At 46.4% G+C, this 21,223-nt stretch overlaps 1 protein-coding gene across 1 annotated transcript in view; it reads left to right on the plus strand.

The window, feature by feature from the left end:
• Positions 1-215: 215 nt before the first annotated feature.
• LOC132829102 (inorganic pyrophosphatase-like) overlaps positions 216-21,223 on the plus strand; it is a 56,909-nt gene continuing 35,901 nt past the window's right edge. Inside the window, exons 1-5 of the mRNA XM_060846423.1 lie at positions 216-443; positions 4,004-4,068; positions 16,065-16,118; positions 18,993-19,112; positions 20,680-20,766. Of these exons, the coding sequence (XP_060702406.1) occupies positions 278-443; positions 4,004-4,068; positions 16,065-16,118; positions 18,993-19,112; positions 20,680-20,766 (492 nt within the window). The 5' untranslated portion in view covers positions 216-277. The remainder of the gene's footprint in view (positions 444-4,003; positions 4,069-16,064; positions 16,119-18,992; positions 19,113-20,679; positions 20,767-21,223) is intronic.

The raw sequence follows: 21,223 nt of genomic DNA on the forward strand, positions 1-21,223 counted from the left end.
GTACATGAATAGGAGAAGTTGAGGGTGACATGGGCCAAACGCAGGAAAGTGGTCAGGGTGGACTAGTTGGACAGAAGGGTCCATTTCCATACTGTATGATCTATGGATGTCAGAGCCTGCGATGACCACAAACCGACAACAGGGGGAGTACTGAGAGCACCAAGGGCCTATTGGGAGTGATGTCGTTCACCAAGAGAGGGCGCTGAGGCTGGGAGGCTGAGCGCTCAGGCTCTTCCCCCACTGCCCGGTAACACACATTACACTGTCCGCGAGGGAGATGCGTATTGTCCTCCGCCTGGCTCAGACCGCCCGATGGCTGTTCGGTTGGAGAAGACGATCGGAAGCTGAGGATCTGCTCCGCCACTACGCAAGGACGATGCGCCGCAGCTACGGGAAGGAGGAGCGGGGCCAGCCGTGGACACCGAGTTACGGACTTTACCTCAGTGAGTAAGAGCGGGCAGGAGGTGAAAGGTCAGCTGGGGATCGGCGGTCTCACCGGAAGTTCATATCTTAACCATTTGATCTGAAGGGTTTCCGCAAAACCCACCCCCCGCTCGCAGCGTTGCGTTTGAATTCATCTATAGCCTACCGGCCCGGCCACGCCCTCTCGTGGACCCCGCCCGCACACTCAGCCACGCCCACAAACTCCTTATAGCCACGCCCACTCGTGGACCCCGCCCGCACACTCAGCCACGCCCACGCATGGACCACGCCCACAAACTCTCCTTATAGCCACGCCCTCTCGCCGACCCCGCCCGCACACTCATAGCCACGCCCACACATGGACCACGCCCACAAGCTCTCCTTATAGCCACGCCCACTCGTGGACCCCCGCACGCACTCAGCCACGCCCACACATCGACCCCGCCCACAAGCTCTCCTTATAGCCACGCCCACTCGTGGACCCCCGCACGCACTCAGCCACGCCCAAACATGGACCACGCCCACAAGCTCTCCTTATAGCCACGCCCTCTCGTGGACCCCGCCCGCACACACACAACTATATCCAAAGTGTTGTTTGGAAGGGCGTTCAAGGATTTTTTAACCCCATGACAGTAAAGGAATGGTGATGTAGTTTCAAAGTTGACCCAGAGTGATATGTGCAACACACCAGGTCTCACTGAATGTTACATACTTCCCAGTCTTTCCCCATTAAAAACTGTTTTGCCTTTTTGTTTTTCGGACCAAGCAGATAACCTTGGACTTTGCCAGAAAGAAGGCATATGCCAAGTTCTTGCCCTCACCCAAAGAGTCTATAATCGTTAGCAGTCTCTGACCTTTCTTCGCCACTTGCTGTACTACCTGACATTGTATCAGGAGCAAACTGCAAATGTGTTGCTGGTCAAAGCACAGCAGGTTAGGCAGCATCTCAGGAATAGAGAATTCGACGTTTCGAGCATAAGCCCTTCATCAGGAATAAGAGAGAGAGAGCCAAGCAGGCTAAGATAAAAGGTAGGGAGGGGGGACTAGGGGGAGGGGTGATGGAGGTGGGATAGGTGGAAGGAGGTCAAGGTGAGGGTGATAGGCCGGAGTGGGGTGGGGGCGGAGAGGTCAGGAAGAGGATTGCAGGTTAGGAGGGCGGTGCTGAGTTGAGGGAACCGACTGAGACAAGGTGGGGGGAGGGGAAATGAGGAAACTGGAGAAATCTGAATTCATACCTTGTGGTTGGAGGGTTCCCAGGCGGAAGATGAGGCGCTCCTCCTCCAGCCGTCGTGTAACTTGCCCAGCCAACTTATTCACAGTCTTCAGGGAGGACCAGACAACAGACTTGCTTCACCTCGGCTGCAGCCTCTGGACCATGCAGTCAAAGCTCCAGATGTAGTATTCAGGATCTTACGGTTTGTCCAACCAGTTCAACAGGCCTGGGATGGCCACAAAACAGGCCCCATACAAGGGATTCATGAAAGTCATGCACCCATGAGCAAGTGCAAGCACGAGAACCTGCCATTTATCAAATCAGAGAATTCCTACAGTGTGGAAGCAGGCCATTCGACCCTTCGAATCCACACACCAACCTTCCGAAGATCATCCCACTCAGACCTACCTCCCTATTCTATCCCTGTAATCCTGCATTTCCCATGTCTAATACACCTAGCCTGCACATCCCTGGACACGATGGGCAATTTAGCATGGCCAGTCCGCCTAACCTGCACATTTTTGGATTGTGGAAGGAAACCGGACAACCTGGCAGAAACCCACGCAGACACGGGGAGAATGTGCAAACTTCAGTCATCTGAGCTTGGAATTGAACCTGGATCCCTGGCACTGTGAGGCAGCAGTGCTAACCACTGAGCCACCACACTGCCCCAATTGGACCAGAGGAGGGGAGAGGGCAATGAGGCTGATGATATCAAGCAGGATGTCACAGAGTTGGGAAGTTCTTGAGGGTGAGTGCTCCCTAATCATCTTTTTCATTAATGGAGGGGCCCAAAATATTAGAGCCCTCCGTGAGACCCGTTAGCTGGAGCACACACAATGTAGCAGCTATAGGTGCACACAGGGAATCCAAAGCATAGAGGTTTTTCAACTAGACTTCCTCCCTCATGGTTATTATATCATAAGGAGATAGAAAAAAAATGTTACTTTTATTATGAACAGATAAGAGATATTATCTCTTTACTTGAAATATATGCAGTTGAAATGTTCAATGCAGTTTACAATCAGTGCAAGAATGATATTGCACATGAATGCATACATGCACTTATCATACTGAATCACAACATGATTCTTTTATATTCTCTTGCATGCTGCATTTATTTTGAATCTCTCTCTTTTTCTTTGTTTGACTTCCTTTGGCTACCTGGCCTCACATACATTCCCTTCAGTCATTTTCCATTTCTCAAACTGACCCCAAAGCCCATGCTATTTGACATGTAATCTTCTCCCTTACATATCTGTTCTTTAGCCATCTGCTTTTTCTGTGAGGATTGCATCTTTAATAACCTCTTTTACCTTTCAAACTTTAATCGTCAAAGGTCTCCTTTTATTCTGGCAGACCTTTCAGGGTTGAGTCACGACATCTTTATCACTGCATTACAGTTCATTTAAACAACTACCCTTTTTTTGCAGTAATTCATTTTGCTTGAGAAAAGAAACAAACTTTGAACTTCCTAGCATCCTTCTGTGAAACAGATTGTATAGCTATCTTTCAGCTTTGTTTGCCCACTGTTTACACATTTAGAGTGTTTAAAATGCTAAAACCTAATGCAGTTCCTAGTCCTGACCTCACTGATTTAAAAAATTTTTCATCCCACTAATTATGAAAAGAAAGGAAAAGATTCCAGTTTATAGAATATCTTTCATACCTTTCCAGCCAGTGAGGTACTTTTGAAGTGGTATAATGTAAGAAATGTTGCAGACAATTTGATCAGAGCAAGGTCCTACAACAACCAACAATGAGGTTAGATTAGATTAGATTCCCTACAGTGTGGAAACAGGCCCTTCGGCCCAACCAGTCCAAACTGACCCTCCAAAGAGTAACCCACCCAGATCCATTTCACTCTGACTAATGCACCTAACACTGTGGGCAATTTAGCATGACCGATTCACCTGACCTGCACATCTTTGCACTGTGGGAGGAAGCCGGAGCACCTGGAGGAAACCCATGCAGGCACAGGGAGAGTGTGCAAACTCCACACAGACAGTCGCCCAAGGCTGGAATCGAACCTGAGACCCTGGCACTGTGAGGCAACAGTGCTACCCACTAAGCTGAGATGATGACCCCAAATGGTTTTAATGGTCGAGGGGTGAGTATTTGCGAAGTCACCTTCTGTTCTTTGAATAGAATAATGGAATCTTTAAAGCCCTCATTAGAGAGCAGATTGGCCTTTGAATTAGCATCTCATCCAGAAGATGACATTCCCAATGGTGCAGAATTCCATTGGGATTATGCTGGGAGAACAGCCTCGCTTTCCTATATTGTGTGACACAATACTGATAAGAATGTTGCATATGCTGCCTCAGAATGAACTGTCTAATCTCCATTATCTCCTTTTGTTTGCAGAGAATTCTGAGGGTAAATACATTTCTCCTTTTCATGATATTCCACTTTACGCAGTAGGTGACAAGGTAAATGCCATTATTTGGTGATTTTGCTACATTGTAGGCTAATAACGTCAGCTGTTTATTGGTCTACTAAATGTGTGCTGACTCTTTGTTCTGATGGCCTATACAGTATTGTTCACATCAGCTTCTTCAAATTTTCGGCCCAAAATATAGCCCTTTAGAATAAAAGAGAAATATTGCCACTCCACTTAATGGTAGTCCTCTGAATCTACAGGAAAAGCGGTTTATCTTCCTGCGCTTTATAAGTAATGCACTTGTGATGTTCTTAAGCTTTCTCTCAGTGCTGGTGTTCTCCAGTTGAGTAATTTATTTGTTTGTCTGGGAGAGGAATAAAAGGTGCACCAGTATTTTTCTCAATGGGACAAACATCTAGTTTCTTCTGTATTTCATACTCTTTCTCCTTCAGAACACATTCCAATTTATACAAATTGCAATGGGGAGTTGGAATGTAGGTCTTAAGACTTACATTTGGATCATTTGGTCCATCAAACTTGCTCTGCCATTCAAATAGATTGTGGCTGATCATCTGTGAACCCCCAGCAGTGATCGAATGGGGTGACAGAACTGGCTTGAGGGCTTTAATATTTTTATGTAATCATTGTTCTGATGCTTCTCTGCAACTCTCCTGCTCATCTTAAGGCATTTGTTTGCGTACGTTTGAGTGAACAGTCAGGGCCTTAAAGATAGTTCCAGCAATATGTCAGGGTCTCTCAGTTACTGCACTAAAGTGGCTGATTATTTTTTGGAGTGCCTGGAGTGAGATTTGAGGAAATGACCTTCTGATTCATAATTGAGAGATCTGTCACAGAGTAAGGGCTGTAGATTTCCTATCTTTGTTCTAAATAGTGCATATTCCTCCTTTTCCTCTTCCTCTGCACTGAGTCACCTTCATCTTTAATTAAAATAGCAGTTTAATAAAGGGACCTGGAAATTATGACTGCTCATTCTAACCTCTGATTCTAATTTGGTTCTGAGCAAATTGATGTCAGATTTCTTTCAACCTATCTTTTCTTGAGAATTTAATATTTCTTTCACTTGAAGTGACAATTCATCTGCCTTCAAGTTGGTGTGGAGAGTTTAATGACCTGCAGATCTGCTGTAAAGGAGACAGAGATACACTTGTGCAACCAACTTTTAAATGGAAGTTGCCGTGTCAGATTAACCTGATGTCTTGAATCCATATCATTGTCAATTTTAATCCTGCATTTATCCTTTTTATTCACTGGGGTTTACAAAGGTTTTTTGACAAGATACCGCATAATAGGTTAAAATCTTATTGTGCAGCGAGTGGTTAAGATCTGGAATACTCTTCTTGAGAGTATAGTGGGTTAAATGATTGAATCTTTTGAAAACTTTTTCTGTAAAGGACTAGGGGGAAAAGGTGGGTGAGTGGTACTAAGCATAGCGCTCCTTGCAGAACCAGCATGGCGTTCTTTAAGTCTGTAGCTAAATCTCTGAGTATAATCTAATCCTAACCTCTACCTTTTGTATGCTGCACAGTGTCTTGCCTACTGATTCTTCAATTACTACGGTAATATTTTCTCCACGCTCAAGTAAAAGTAGTTTACAGAGGAACCGCGATTGTCCGAAGGACACGGGTGGGCAGTATTTCTTTCGGTTAATTGAACTCCGGATAACCAAATGCCGGATAATATAGTTTAGCTAAGCATCAGGACTTTGTGATCTTGGCAGATAATCCAATATTCAGATAATCGGATGCCAGATAATTGAGGTCCTTCTGTATGCACAAATTACTACACAAGAATTCATGATGTTGGGTTTAATATACTAACATGGATTAACAATTGGCTAACTAACAGGAATCAGCTGCGATTCAGGATAGATGGGTAATTTTCAAGTTGGCAATCTATAATTGCTGGCGAGTGTCACAGTAGATCTTCAACTATTTATAGGAGAAAGTGAGGACTGCAGATGCTGGAGATCAGAGCTGAAAATGTGTTGCTGGAAAAGCGCAGCAGGTCAGGCAGCATCCAAGGAACAGGAGATTCGACGTTTCGGGCATAAGCCCTTCTTCAGGAATGAGGAAAGTATGTCCAGCAGGCTAAGATAAAAGGTAGGGAGGAGGGACTTGGGGAGGGGCGTTGGAGATGCGATAGGTGGAAAGAGGTCAAGGTGAGGGTGATAGGCCGGAGTCAGGTGGGGGCGGAGAGGTCAGGAGGAAGATTGCAGGTTAGGGAAGGCGGTGCTGAGTTCGAGGGATTTGACCGTGACAAGGTGGGGGGGAGGGGAAATGAGGAAACTGGAGAAATCTGAGTTCATCCCTTGTGATTGGAGGGTTCCTAAGCGGAAGATCAGGTGCTCTTCCTCCAACCGTCGTGTTGGTCCGGGTTGGTCCGGGTCTGGGACACCCGGACCAACCAATCTAACCACCCTGTGGCTCAACACTTTAACTCCCCCTCCCACTTCACCAAGGACATGCAGGTCCTTGGACTCCTCCATCGCCAGACCATAACAACATGACGGTTGGAGGAAGAGCGCCTCATCTTCCACCTAGAACCATCCAACCACAAGGTATGAATTCAGATTTCTCCAGTTTCCTCATTTCCCCTCCCCCCACCTTGTCTCAGTCAAATCCCTTGAACTCAGCACCGCCTTCCTAACCTGCAATCTTCTTCCTGACCTCTCCGCCCCCCACCCCACTCCGGCCTATCCCCCTCACCTTGACCTCCTTCCACCTATCGCATCTCCAACGCCCCTCCCCCAAGTCCCTCCTCCCTACCTTTTATCTTAGCCTGCTGGACACACTTTCCTCATTCCTGAAGAAGGGCTTATGCCCGAAACGTCGAATCTCCTGTTCCTAGGATGCTGCCTGACCTGCTACGCTTTCCCAGCAACACATTTTCAGCTTCAACTATTTATAGTCTATATTACTGACTTTAGAGTCATGGATTCATAGAGATGTACAGCACTGAAACAGACCCTTCGGTCCAACCCATCCATGCCGATCAGGTATCCCAACCCAATCTAATCCCACCTGGCAGCACCCAGCCCATATCCCTCCAAACTTTTCCTATTCATATACCCATCCAGATTCCTTTTAAATGTTGCCATTGTACCAGCCTCCACCACTTCCTCTGGCAGCTCATTCCATACACGTACCACCCTCTGCATGAAAAGGTTGCCCCTTAGGTCTCTTTTATATCTTTCCTCTCTCACCCTATTTAGTTCTGGACTCCCCGACCCCAGGGAAAAGACTTTGTCTATTTATCCTATCCATGCCCCTCATAATTTTGTAAACCTCCATAAGGTCACCCCTCAGCCTCTGACGCTCCAGGGAAAACAGCCCCAGCTGAACAGATATGTTGTGGCCAACTTTTCAGTTAATACAGTTAGGTGGGAAAGGAAACAAGCTGCAAGAAGACTCAAAGATCAGATCCCCCCACCCCCACCCAAAAAAACAGCAGGGATAAGGAAAGAAGTCTTGACAGAGCTTCCCATCCTGTGGAAAGTTGGGAGTTTCAAAAAAGAGGTGTCCATTTATGATAGAAATGAGGAGGAATTTTGTCTCACAATGGGTTTTGGAGTTTTTGTCCCTGGAGAGCAGGGAAGGCGGGGACTATGTTCAGGCTGAATTAAACAGATCTTTCTTTGCAAGTGAGTCGAAAATCTGGAGGGTTGCAGGCAGGAATGTAGAGTAAGGCATGATCAGGGAATCCATAATATTATTGAAAGGCAGAGCAGGCTTGAGGGGCTAAATAAGTACTCCATTTTTGTACTCTTAATTGGAATTGTTCTCTGTGTGTCCAATTACAATGTTGTTTCTTTTAGTCTACTTCCAATTCTGGCAATTATTTTTTACTTCCATTCTGGGACTTTATCTTGACTTTCGTTCATCCTGGTCAATGGGTTGTAGTGGGACTGCAATCCATTCTACATCCCCCCCCCCCCCTCATTTTTCTTTCCATTTACGTCCAATTCAGACAAATGTAAAATCAGTTACTGATGTATAACATTCAATCTCCATTGCTGAACATTCAAGATTACCGTCTTGGTATTTTCATTTCCCGTGTTCACTCCTGATACTTTTTATAATTAGTGTTCTAATCCTCCTCTTAATTTTGAGCTTTTTTTTTGAGAGTCCCTAGATAGAGTCAGAGAGTCATAGAGATGTACAGCATGGAAACAGACCCCTCGTCCATGCTGACCAGATATTCTATATAAATCTAGTCCCATTTGTTAGCATTTGCCCCATACCCCCCTAAACATCTCCTATTCACAGACTCATCCAGATGTCATTTAAATATTGCAATTCTACCAGCCTGCACCAATTCGTCTGACAGCTCATTCCATACACTCGTCACTCCCGGTGTGAAAAAGCTGCCCCTAAGGTCCCTTTTAAAATTTTCCCCACTCACCTTAAACCTGTGCCCTCTAGTTTTGGATTCCTCCACCCCAGGGAAAAGATCTTGTCTATTCATCCTATCAATGCCCCTCATGATTTTATAAACCCCTATAAGGTCACCCCTCATCCTCTGACGCTCCAGGGAAAACACCCCTAGCCTATTCAGCCTCTCCCTATAGCTCAAATCCTCCAACCCTGGCAATATCATTGTAAATCTTTTCTGAAGCCTTTCAAATTTCCTTCCTGTAGCAGGGAGCCAGAATTGCACTCAGTATTCCAAAAGTGGCCTTACCAGTGTCTTGTACAGCTGCAACATGACCTTGTAACTCCTATAGTCAATGCACTAAGCAATAAAGGCAACCATACCAAACGGCGCCTTCATTATTCTATTTACCTGCAGCTCCACTTTCAAGGAGCTATGAACATGCACTCCAAGTTCTCTTTGCTCAGCAACACTCCCCAGGACCTTACCATTTCGTGTATAAATCCTGCCCTGATTTGCCTTTCTATAATGCAGCACTTCACATTTATATTAAGTGAACTCCATCTGCCACTCCTCAGCACATTGGCCCATCTGATGAAGATCCTGTTTATTCTGAGGTAACCTTCTTTGCTGTTCACTACACCTCCAATTTTGGTATCATCTGTAAACTTACTAACCATATCTCCCAAGTTCACATCCAAATCATTTACATAAATGACGGAAAGCAGTTGACCCAGATCGATCCTTGTGGCACACCTTTGGTCACAGGCCTCCAGTCTGCAAAGCAACTCTCCACCACCACCCTCTGTCTTCTGCCTTTGAGCCAGTTCTGTATCCAAATGCCTAGTTCTCCCTGTATTCCGTCAGATCTAACCTTGCTAATCAGTCTCCCATGAGGAACCTTGTCGAACACCTTCCTGAAATCCATATAGATCATATCCACCAATGTGCCCTCATCAATCCTCATCGCTTCTTCTTCAAAATTTCAATCAGGTTAGTGAGACATGATTTCCCAAAGACACACACAGCCATATTGATTACCCCTCATCAGTCCTTGCCTTTCCAAATAGTTATCCAGTTGTAACATGATTGCCAATATTTGTACTCGATCCCTTTTTCAGGCAGCTATGACCTTGAACTCTCTGCAGCATCTCATCTGCCACATGCTTCCAAGTAAATTGTTTCTATTCTCTAAAGGCTCCTAAGGGTTGGGCTGTAAATGCTGGCCTAGCCAGTGACATCCACACCCCTTGAATTAGTTAAAAAGAAAACTTTCTTCTGTTACTTCTCTTGTTATTCCTTTAATTTTAATTGCCTTAACTCATCTAACTTGTCCTGTGTTTGCTATTTAGCATCGTTTAAGAAGCATCTGGATGAGTACTTAAAATGCCAGGGCATAATGGGCTAAGCATGCAGTGCAGGTAAATGGGATTAAGGTAGTTTGGTCAGCATAAACGTGGTGGGCTGAAGGGCCTGTTTCTATGCTTTTTGAGTCTTTGGATCACCAAATTTTCTGGATGCCCCGATTTTCCTTCAGAAGCATTTAATCACTTCCTGACACCTACCAACGACCGTCCATCACAATGACTTCTTTGTTCACCACTACCTCTTTCTTCATCCCCAGATGACCTGTCCTTTACGGTTCCATATTTGCCCAATATTGCAGCATAACTTCTCAAGTTGCCCTCTCCAGGCATCACACATTTTCTTAGGTTCTTTGATGGGGTGGAAGTAATGCTGGTAGGGCTGCAATTTATTGCTCATCCTTAATTGGTCTCAAATTGAGGGGCTTCTTCGGCCATTCCAGAGGTCAGTTGAGAGTCAGTGTGTCATAGAGCTGTACAGCATGGAAACAGACCCTTCGGTCCAAATATCCAAAATTAATCTAGTCCCATTTGCCTTTGGGGCTTGAGCACTTAGATCATGAGACTGTGTCTTAAAATGAAAAAAAATAGTAAAAGTCGAGAATAACACATATTAGTCCAACTTGTCTGATATCCTTCAAATTAGAGCTTTGGTATAGCCAAATGTTCCTTTCCAAGCATTAAATGTTTCTTTATGATTTTTGTCCCCCCTGCTGAGGATTTGTAAATTTGATTTGTATTGCTTTAAGGCTAAAAGATTAGAGAATGGTGTAATTAGAATAGACTTATTAAGGTGGATATAGAGAGACCTTTTCCTCTGACAGGGAATGCAGAAGAAGGAAGCACCATTATAAAAGTAGAGTTGAACTATTCAGCAGTGAAACAGCTGTGTTGGGATGAAGGAGTGAAACAAGCTCAATGTCTGTGCGGCCTATTCCTTTTACAGTTGTTTCATTCGGCTCTTATTTTAGATTATTCTCACAATTTTCTGAGAGTTATTGCAGCCAGAAGACTAATGTGCACCCCTGGAGTATTGTTGTGCAGTGATGATGAAAGTATAAAGCAAAGTGCTGAAACTAGAAGGTGAGCTCAGGCAGAAGATACTTGATATTACAGAAATTATACATCTGATAAAGTCATTCCATAGTAACAGCACTCTCATCTAATTGTATCTGGGTGGTAATGTCAGAGTACTGATATATCATTTGGTGACGTCTCAGTTTGAACATTACTGTCATTGTGTCCATGTCCATCTCGGGGCCTTGCTGAACCTCTGAATTCTCCTCCAGCTACAAAACTTCCGAGAATTCTCCAATCCCCTAGCCCTTTGTGAATCCCCATTTCTTTTACTCCACAATTGGTGTTTTCAGCCATTTAGGTCCTAAGCTCCAGAATTTCTGTCCATAGTTCACTCTCTAAGTTTCTTTTCTTGCTTTCCTCTTCTTTAAAATAAACACTTGCTAAAAACCTAACATCTTTACCAAGGAGCTTTTGGGGACTTGTCCTAATCTCACTTTTTCTGACTTGGTTTCAGTGTGTTATCTGATTATATTGTGAGTTTTCTTAGTGTATCTTACTCCATTGAAGGCGCTATATAAATGCAGGTTGCTATTCATTAACTTGAGTGGCACCATCTCGGACGTTCCTTTGAGGTGTCCGTGTAATTTCTGTAGCCACTTCCATGAATGTTGCTGTAGCAGTCCTCGGAGGATGGTGAAGAGAAGTAAATTCTCTTCCCTTAGGCGCAGATCAAAGTTTGGACACAAGAACCCACCAAAACCTGGGGTTGTTAATGGAAAGCAAGTTGCATAACGTGGGAATATTTTTGAAATAACAGATGGCAAGCCATCAGTAGCTGGTATTTACTCCCAGAAATACAGATCGTACAAAATAAACCGTTTACACCAGAGGAGATTGAGAGGGGGCATGATTGCGATGTGTAAACTTCTGAGGGGCATCGATAGGGTCGGCAGGAAAGACTTTTTCCCATTGATGAAGGGTCAGTGACCAGGAGTAAAGATAAGAAATGGAAGGCTCAGTGGAAATGCGAGGAGAATCCTTTTCACCCAGAGGGTGGTGGGAATCTGGAACTCACTGCCTGTACGAGTGGTAGAGGCAGAAATCTTTATAACATTTAAATATTGAGATGTGCACCCGTGATATCAAGGTTTACAGGGCTATGGGTCAAGTGATGGAACATAAGATTAGAATAGTTAGGTGGTTGTTTTTGAGTGACGTGAATGTCATGGGCCAAAGGACCTTTTTCTGTGCTGGTGATCTCTGAATCTATACAGACAGGCAGAGTCTTTGGGATTCAAGGGTTATTGGGATTAAGTGTGAATGTAGAGTTGAGGCCACAGTCAGGTCAGCCATGATCTTACAGAATGGTGGAGCAAGTTGAAGGGACCAAATAGACTACTGCTCCTGATATGCACATATTTTTGTATGTTTATAAGTAGGATTTTCTTCATTATCTGACTGCATCATAGTTTGAGGGCTTGAATTGCAGTGTCATATGTTGGCTGGTAGAGGCAAGTAATTTCCTACACTTGGCTCAGTCTATGTGTGGTTAGTAATGGAAACCATTCCTCTGGATTGAACAGCCAGATTGGATTGAAAACAGAAAATGCTGGAAGCATTCACCAAGTCTGGTGGTATCTGTGGGAAGAGTTAATCACTGAGGCCAATGACCTTGTTTCAGATTTCCTTTTGTTTTAGCCAAATTGTATTCACGTTTTTTTTCTCAGGAAGTGCTAAATTCTTGTCAAGTAAAATATAGAACCAAGATTTCTGAACAAGTGGAAATACTCATTCCCAGAAACTCCTATGAATTGAGGATAAATATCACATCATCTCACCTGGACATCAATCATCACAACTTTCAAAACACAAAGAATGCCACCTTTCTCTCCACTCCCCAGCTGTAGCCATGTACTGTGATTATAACTCAAACCAACTTCATTTTGCTTCTCTGAGCAGGGAGACTATACCTCCCAGTGTAGACTGGAGGCAGCTTGGGAGAGCAATAATTATAGGAATATATATATTGGTAGGGGAATAGTCAGGTGTTTCTGAAGGGACAGGCTTCAATCCAAGTCCCCTCTCTTGTGCCAGAATCAAGGGTGTTCAAGAGCACCTGCAAAATACTGAATGGCAGAATAACCCGTTAGAGGTTGTGCAACATTTCAACACCAGTGTCATAGGTGTGGGTCAACCTTCAGCACATGGACATAGACTGTAGAGGTTAAAGAAGGCAGCTCACCTCAGGGGCATCTCGGGACAGGCGATAACTGCTGACCAGCCAGGCATGCCCATGTCCCATGAGGGAATAAAAAAAAGGATCCTGGATTTTGTAAATATTGGCATATGCCTCTTGCCCCTCCTTGCACCTCTTTGAATCCCCTCTTGCACTTCACTAACTACTTTCACAATCTTCCCTCGCCCACTCTCCCCCCTCGCCCTATTCTCCCCCTCTCACCCCACTCGTCCCACTCTACCCTCGCCCCACTCTCCCCCCTCGCCCCACACTCCTCCCCCTCGCCCCACTCTTCCCCTCCCCTCGCCCCACTCTCCCCCCCTCGCCCCACTCTCCCCCCCCTCGCCCCACTCTCCCCCCCCTCGCCCCACTCTCTCCCCCCCTCGCCCCACTCTCCCCCCCCTCGCCCCACTCTCCCCCCCCTCGCCCCACTCTCCCCCCCCTCGCCCCACTCTCCCCCCCCCCCTCGCCCCACTCTCCCCCCCCTCGCCCCACTCTTCCCCCCCTCGCCCCACTCTCCCCCCCCTCGCCCCACTCTCTCCCCCCCTCGCCCCACTCTCTCCCCCCCTCGCCCCACTCTCCCCCCCCTCTCGCCCCACTCTCCCCCCCCTCTCGCCCCACTCTCCCCCCCCTCTCGCCCCACTCTTCCCCCCCTCGCCCCACTCTCCCCCCCCTCGCCCCACTCTCTCCCCCCCTCGCCCCACTCTCTCCCCCCCTCGCCCCACTCTCCCCCCCCTCTCGCCCCACTCTCCCCCCCCTCTCGCCCCACTCTCCCCCCCCTCTCGCCCCACTCACACCCCCTCGCCCCAGTCTCCCCCCCACCCCACCCTCCTCCCGCCTCTCTCTCTCCCCCCGCGCCCCACTCTCTCCCCTCCCCAAGCCCCACTTCCCCGCCCCACTCTCTCCCCTCAGCCCAACCCCCTCGCCCCACTCTCTCCCCCCCCCTCGCCCCATCTCCCCCCTCTCGCCCCACTCTCCCCCCTCTCGCCCCACTCTCCACCCCCTCGCCTCACTCACACCCCCTCGCCCCACTCTCCCCCTGCCCCTCTCTCTCCCCCCCACGCCCCACTCTTCCCCCCTCAGCCCAACCCCCTCGCCCCACTCTTCCCCCCTCAGCCCAACCCCCTCGCCCCACTCTCCCCCCCTCGCCCCACTCTCCCCCCCTCGCCCCACTCTCCCCCCCTCGCCCCACTCTCTCCCCCCCTCGCCCCACTCTCCCCCCCTCGCCCCACTCTCTCCCCCCCTCGCCCCACTCTCCCCCCCTCGCCCCACTCTCTCCCCCCCTCGCCCCACTCTTCCCCCCCTCGCCCCACTCTTCCCCCCCTCGCCCCACTCTTCCCCCCCTTGCCCCACTCTCCCCCCCTCGCCCCACTCTCCCCCCCCTCGCCCCACTCTCCCCCCCCTCGCCCCACTCCCCCCTTGCCCCACTCTTCCCCCCTTGCCCCACTCTCCCCCCCTCGCCCCACTCTCCCCCCCCTTGCCCCACTCTCCCCCCTCGCCCCACTCTCCCCCCCTCGCCCCACTCTCCCCCCCCCTTGCCCCACTCTCCCCCCTTGCCCCACTCTCCCCCCCCTTGCCCCACTCTCCCCCCTCGCCCCACTCTCCCCCCCTCGCCCCACTCTCCCCCCCCTGCCCCACTCTCCCCCCTCGCCCCACTCTCCCCCCTCGCCCCACTCTCCCCCCCCTTGCCCCACTCTCCCCCCTCGCCCCACTCTCCCCCCCCTCGCCCCACTCTCCCCCCCCTGCCCCACTCTCCCCCCTCGCCCCACTCTCCCCCCTCGCCCCACTCTCCCCCCCCTTGCCCCACTCTCCCCCCTCGCCCCACTCTCCCCCCCCTCGCCCCACTCTCCCCCCTCGCCCCACTCTTCCCCCCCTCGCCCCACTCTCCCCCCTCGCCCCACTCTCCCCCCCCTTGCCCCACTCTCCCCCCCTTGCCCCACTCTCCCCCCCTTGCCCCCCTCTTCCCCCCCCTCGCCCCACTCTCCCCCCCCTCGCCCCACTCTCCCCCCCTCGCCCCCCTCTCCCCCCCTCGCCCCCCTCTTCCCCCCCCTCGCCCCACTCTCCCCCCCCTCGCCCCACTCTCCCCCCCCTCGCCCCCCTCTCCCCCCCTCGCCCCCCTCTCCCCCCCTCGCCCCCCTCTCCCCCCCTCGCCCCACTCTTCCCCCCCTCGCCCCACTCTCCCCCCTCGCCCCACTCTCCCCCCCCTTGCCCCACTCTCCCCCCCTTGCCCCCCTCTCCCCCCCTCGCCCCCCTCTCCCCCCCTCGCCCCCCTCTCCCCCTGTTGCTCCACCTTTCCCCCTGCGACCCCTTCTCTCCCATTTCTCCTCTCTCCCACTTTATGCCTGTGTCTCCCTGTGCCTCTTGCCTCACTTCCTACCTTCCCTGTACCTTTTTTCCCATCCTTCCTGCACCTCACCTCTTTCCCCCCCCCACTTCTCTATATGCCCCTGTCTCCCCACTCACCCGCCCTGTGCCCTCTCTTCCTATACCATTGCACATCTCTCTTCTTCAAAGCACCTCTCTCCCTCTCTCTTCTCTCCCGTTTCATCCTCCTCGTTCTTATTCCTCCTTCCCTCGCCCCACTCACCCCCTTCCCCTACACACTTTCCCATTCCCCTTGACCTTACCCATTTAATCCTCTTCAATATAGTTTTCAAACATGTAAAGAAAATAAGTTTCATGATTTCATTCTGTTTATTCTGTCCAGAATATCCCAAAATATTTGTACCAAAAATATGTTAGTTGCGTTGGGATGCAATTTATATGTTTTTAAAATTCAGACAGCAAAGAGAAGATTTTTTTTTGGAAATGTGGTTAATTAGAAACACCATTCATTCCCTGTGGCTTTATCAAAAGTAATTACAGGTATACAGTCATAATACACAAATCATTGTGCAAGGCCATTGGACCACACACACACACTGTGAATCACCAACATCTGGTTATTATCTAAATTACAGCTTTGAATTATAGCATCAGAACATGAATAAAGCTTATGTATTGATGTTGCTCAGATGTTGCACTTTTTTACAGGCTTTGTTTAATATGGTTGTAGAGGTGCCTCGTTGGACCAATGCAAAAATGGAGGTGAGTTCTTGCGGTACAGAGACTTCACTAAAGTGGGTAATACTTGGATCCATGGGTGCAGAGTAGTTGATGATTCAACAGAATCTGATGTTCATCTTGCCAACTTGGAGGGTTTAAAAAGAAATTGAACCAACTGGTGTGTAGAAAAGAACGGACCTTAGAGTTTTTCAATGTAGCAGCATCCACGTGACTCATCTGGTCTGTGCTGTCACTTTACATGAAATGTTTGTTCCAGTCTATGCTCTTCCCCACAACCACCTGATGAAGGAGCAGCGCTATGCAAGCTAATGCTTCCAACTAAACCTGTTGGACTATAAGCTGGTGTTGTGTGATGTTTAACTTTGTCCACCCCAGTCCAACACCGGCATCTCCAAATCATGATTCTTTCCTCATAGCCTTGCAAATATTTCTTTTTCAAATATTTATCTAATTGTCATTTGAAAGTCGCTGTTGAATCTGCTGCCAACACCCTTTCAAGACTATGCATTTCAAATGATAATTTATTGCACAAAACAAGTTCTCCCTGTCTGTCTTATATGTTGGATAGATTGGGAGGCAATTTTACAGAAAAGGAATGAGGGCAACACCCTAGCCCAGATTTTCCAGTGGGCAGATAATTGTTACTGTAAGGATCATGCAGAATCCCCGATGCCCTAACTACAAGGAAATTACCCATGAAATTGAAGTTACTGATGAGCAATTTCCCCTAACATCTGAAAAAACCCCTTAAAGTCAGAGAATTTGGAAAGGTCAGCCTCACTAAGGCTTTGTCATAACCCAGATAAAATCAGAGGATTAAATACCTACTCTAACTTCTGGGTAGTTATTATCCATTTCCCAGCAACATCTGCCCCCCTGATATCTGACACCGCCAGACTCCTGCTAGACTTGACAATCCCTCCAGCAATCAGACACTTCACCTTACCCTAATGTAATGGGACCTCCAGCAGCAGGTAACGATGGTGAGGGTGGTGCTGAGCAAGGGAGCTTAAGCAGTTATGTTGGCATCTCTCCACCAGTAGATGGCAATATTTTATTTGGGTAGTTTGAGAAATGTTATAAAGGTTCATCAGAAATAAAGAATTTATAGTCATAAAGTCATATGGCATGGAAACTGACCCTTCGATCCAATTTGTCCATGTCAATCAGGTTTATCAAACTAAATGAGTCCCACTTGCCTGTATTTGGCCCATATCTCTCTAAATGTTTCATATTCATGTTCCTATCCAAACATCTTTGTAAAACTTGGATTTGTATAGAAATGTTAATTTCTTTTTTCTTTTTTTTTCTCTTTATTTCCTTTTCTTTGTTTCCCATTCTCTCTAGTTTTCATTTTTTTTTCTCTCTTTTTGTCCCCTTTCTTCCTTGGCAAAGAATTATGAGGGCAGAGTGGTAGACGTTGTTGACTTGGACTTTAGTAAAGCTTTTGACAAGGTTCCACATAGTGGGTTAATTCCTAATGTTAGTTCACACAGGATTCAGGGTGATCTTGCCAATTGGCTGGACGGTAGGAGACAGAGGCCGGCGGTGGAGTGTTGTTTTTCAGACTGGAGGCGTGTGGCCAGTGGGCTTCCACAGGGATCGGTGCTGGGTCCTTTTTTGTTTGTCATTTATATAAATGATTTGAATTAGAATGTAGGAGACATTAAGTTTGTGGATGACACCAAATTTGGAAGCTTGGTGAAGAGTGAAGAAACTTATCTAAGGTTACAACGGGATCTTGATCAATTGGATCAATGGGCTGAGGAGTGGCAGATGGAATTTAATTTGGATAAATCCAAGTTATTGCATTTTGGTAAAACACACATGGGCAGGACGCATACAATTAACAGTAGGGCTCTGGGTAATGTTGTAGAACAGAGAGACCTGAGGTTCAGGTACATAATTCTTTGAAATGTGAGACACAGACAGACAGGGCAGTTAAGAAGACAGCTCGCACACTTCCCTTCGTTGCCCAGACCTTTGAGTATAGGAGTTGGGACGTTATGTTGAGGTTGCAGAGGATTTTAGTGAGGCCTCTTCTGGAGTACTGTGTACAGTCTGGTAGCCTGATAATCGGAAGGATATTATTAAGCTGGAGGGAGGGTTCAGAAAGGATTTACCATGATGTTGCCAGGACTGGAGGCTTTGAATTATAAAAATAGAATGGACAAGCTGGGACCTTTTTCTCTGGGGTGTAAGAGGGTGAGGGATGACCTTTATAGAGGTTTATAAAATCATGAGGAGCATAGATAAGGTGTATACCAAAGGTCTTTTCCCTGACATGGGGGTGTTCATAAACAGGGAGCATATTTTTAAGGTGAGAGGAGAAAATTTTAAAAAGGAAGCAAGAGGCAACTTTTTTACGCAGGTAGTTGTTTGTGTGTGAATGAACTGCCATAAGTGGTGGATTCAGGTAAGGTTACAACGTTTAAACGATATTTGGATAAGTACATGAATAAGAAAGGTTTGGAGGGATATGGGCCAAATGCGGACAGGTGGGACTAGTTCAGTTTAGGAACTTGGTTGGTGTGGACTAGCTGGACCGAAGGATCTGTTTCCATGCTGTCTGTCTCTGGCTGTAAGATGCTCCATTTTTCTTCACAACCTGTGACATGGTTCTGATATGTAGCCACTGATATTATGTAGACAAATGTACTGACCAATTTGTGTATTCAGTATTCTATAAACAGCAATGAAAGGAAAGCCATATGATTAGTTTATGAGTAATGTTTGGTGACCAGGTCACTAGGAGAATTACTTGTTCTTTGAATTTTGTGGGAACTTGGACCTTTATGTCCATCTGAGTGGACAGATAGGAAAACCTTAAAGGATTTCTTAGTTCCCAGGAACATTTTTCGTCATGCAGTTGTAATATTATTTTATCTTTTCCAGATTGCTACAAATGTTCCCCTGAACCCAATCAAGCAAGATGTGAAAAAGGATAAAATGCGTTACGTAGCAAATATCTTTCCTCACAAAGGTTATATCTGGAACTATGGAGCATTGCCACAGGTCAAGAATGGTGAAACTTTGTGAACTTCACCTCACTTACTAAGTCTGTTACTTATTTGGTCACCACTGTTTTGGAGTTCCATAGAATAAATGTTCAGCAAGTCTGGTACTGAACTACGCAGGCAGCTAAGGGACGGGTTTGAACTTTGGGCTGTTTTGAGTTAATTGTATTGTAATCGATACATGCTCCCCTCAGCTAAAGGGAAAAGAATTGCGGGCTTCATGTTCCTATTATTTCCATGGCTGATGATGTAAATTCATGCATGCTGATCTTGTCTTCACGATAATTGTCTTTATTCTTTGAACATAGGCTATCTTTCATGTTGCCCTGATCATCCATATATTCTTTCTAGTCCTCTGGTTTAGATATTATTTCAATTCGAGAAGTCATTCTAATTGCTGTGTCAACCTAGTCAACTGCAGAATGTCGTTATTGAAAGAGAACTCAGAACTCTGATTTACTGTGCAAGGTGGTACAGTGGAACATTACATGATTGTGCATCAATGTGGACACACTTTAAGTATGAAACTCCTGAACGATTTAGCTATTTCCTCAGTATAGGTGTTGGTTTTTCATTTCTCAGCCTTATACAGAGCATAAGGAATGAAGAAGAGAAAAGAGCAAAAATGATGGTCCAATTTTTTCTCCTGGGGTATGACCATCTTTTCTTGTGTGTATACAGTACACCTTGTATTTGAATATTTAAAGACTTTAGAAAATGAGACACTTTTTGATTAATTTTCATGATGAGATTGGTTGTTGTCACTGGTGCTGTGAATCCAAAATTGCTTTGCTTTGACAATGAGAGTATCAACCAAAAGAAGTTTAGGAAAGATTTGGGAACAGTGGAATTACAGGAACTGGAGACACAGGGAGTATATTAAAGTCATGACTGATGAATAAAGGGCTCTTGGGATTACTGCACAAAGAATACAGCTATAATAGTGACTGACCTTTCTCTTTAATTTACAATTGTTTCAGACTTTTGCACCTGAAAGAGTATATGCAGTCATGCCAAATACAGGGAAGTGTATGAAATACCCAAAAGCAGAAAGCGCTAGAGAATCTCAGTAGGTCTGGCAGTATCTGAGGAGCGAAAACAGAGTTAACACATCAAGTCCTGTGACCCTTCTTCAGAACTTTTCAATGACCATTCTATTTGAGCCAATCTACTTTTTAGCCATTTCTTACATAAAGAGACAGTTTTCCACACCCTGGAAGCACATCGGACATTTTATCGTGTCCTCTGGATCCATCAAAGATCTTATCATGCCTTATTGAAAGTGATATAAGTATTTATAAAATCCAGTTGAAAAAAGGGGAAGAAAGCAATACAAAACTCAACCATTTTTTTTAAGCAAGAGTATGAAAGCAAAATGTTAAGAAGTAAAGGATATTTAATAATCAATTTCATTGTCTCAGATTTCCACTGATCGTTTACATTCTGTGAATCCATCAGTTATTTTGTTAGAGCCAATCTAGAGTTGCACTGGAATCTGCAATATGTTCATTGACGAACATTGATTTAAATATTTAACATGCAAATGTGTTTTCTTGCCCCAGCAGACTTGGGAAGACCCCTTCCACAAGGATCCCTGTACAGACTGTGGTGGTGATAATGATCCGATCGATGTCTGTGACATTGGATCGAGGGTTAGTTTTTTTTTTAAAAATGTTGTTATATAACCACAACTAATTTTCTGGAATCAATCTGGACCTGAATTCGAATGGACCTGAATAATATACAGCCGGGTGATAAATTATAGATAGTTTCACTGATTAATTAGCTCAAAGTTAAGTATTGGAAGCTATCCCACCTCTGTATTAGAAGGTTGTCGGTTCATGTTCCACTGCAGGAAATATAATCCAGGCTAGTGTTAAAGGAGTGCTGCATTTGAAAATGCCATCTTTTGGATGAGAATTAGTGAGGCAATGATTACTCCCCAAGCTGATATAAAAAATTTCATGGCAAAGAAATTGTCCCGGGAACCTGGTCGTTATGTACCCTTCAACCAACTTCACTAAAACAAATTATCCAGTTATTTACCCCATTGATTTCTGTGAGGACCTAAAGATTGAAAATGTGGCTGCCACATTTCTTCCAGTATAT

This window comes from Hemiscyllium ocellatum, chromosome 2 (genome assembly GCF_020745735.1).
Source record: "Hemiscyllium ocellatum isolate sHemOce1 chromosome 2, sHemOce1.pat.X.cur, whole genome shotgun sequence".
In the NCBI taxonomy this organism is placed as follows: Eukaryota; Metazoa; Chordata; class Chondrichthyes; order Orectolobiformes; family Hemiscylliidae; genus Hemiscyllium; species Hemiscyllium ocellatum.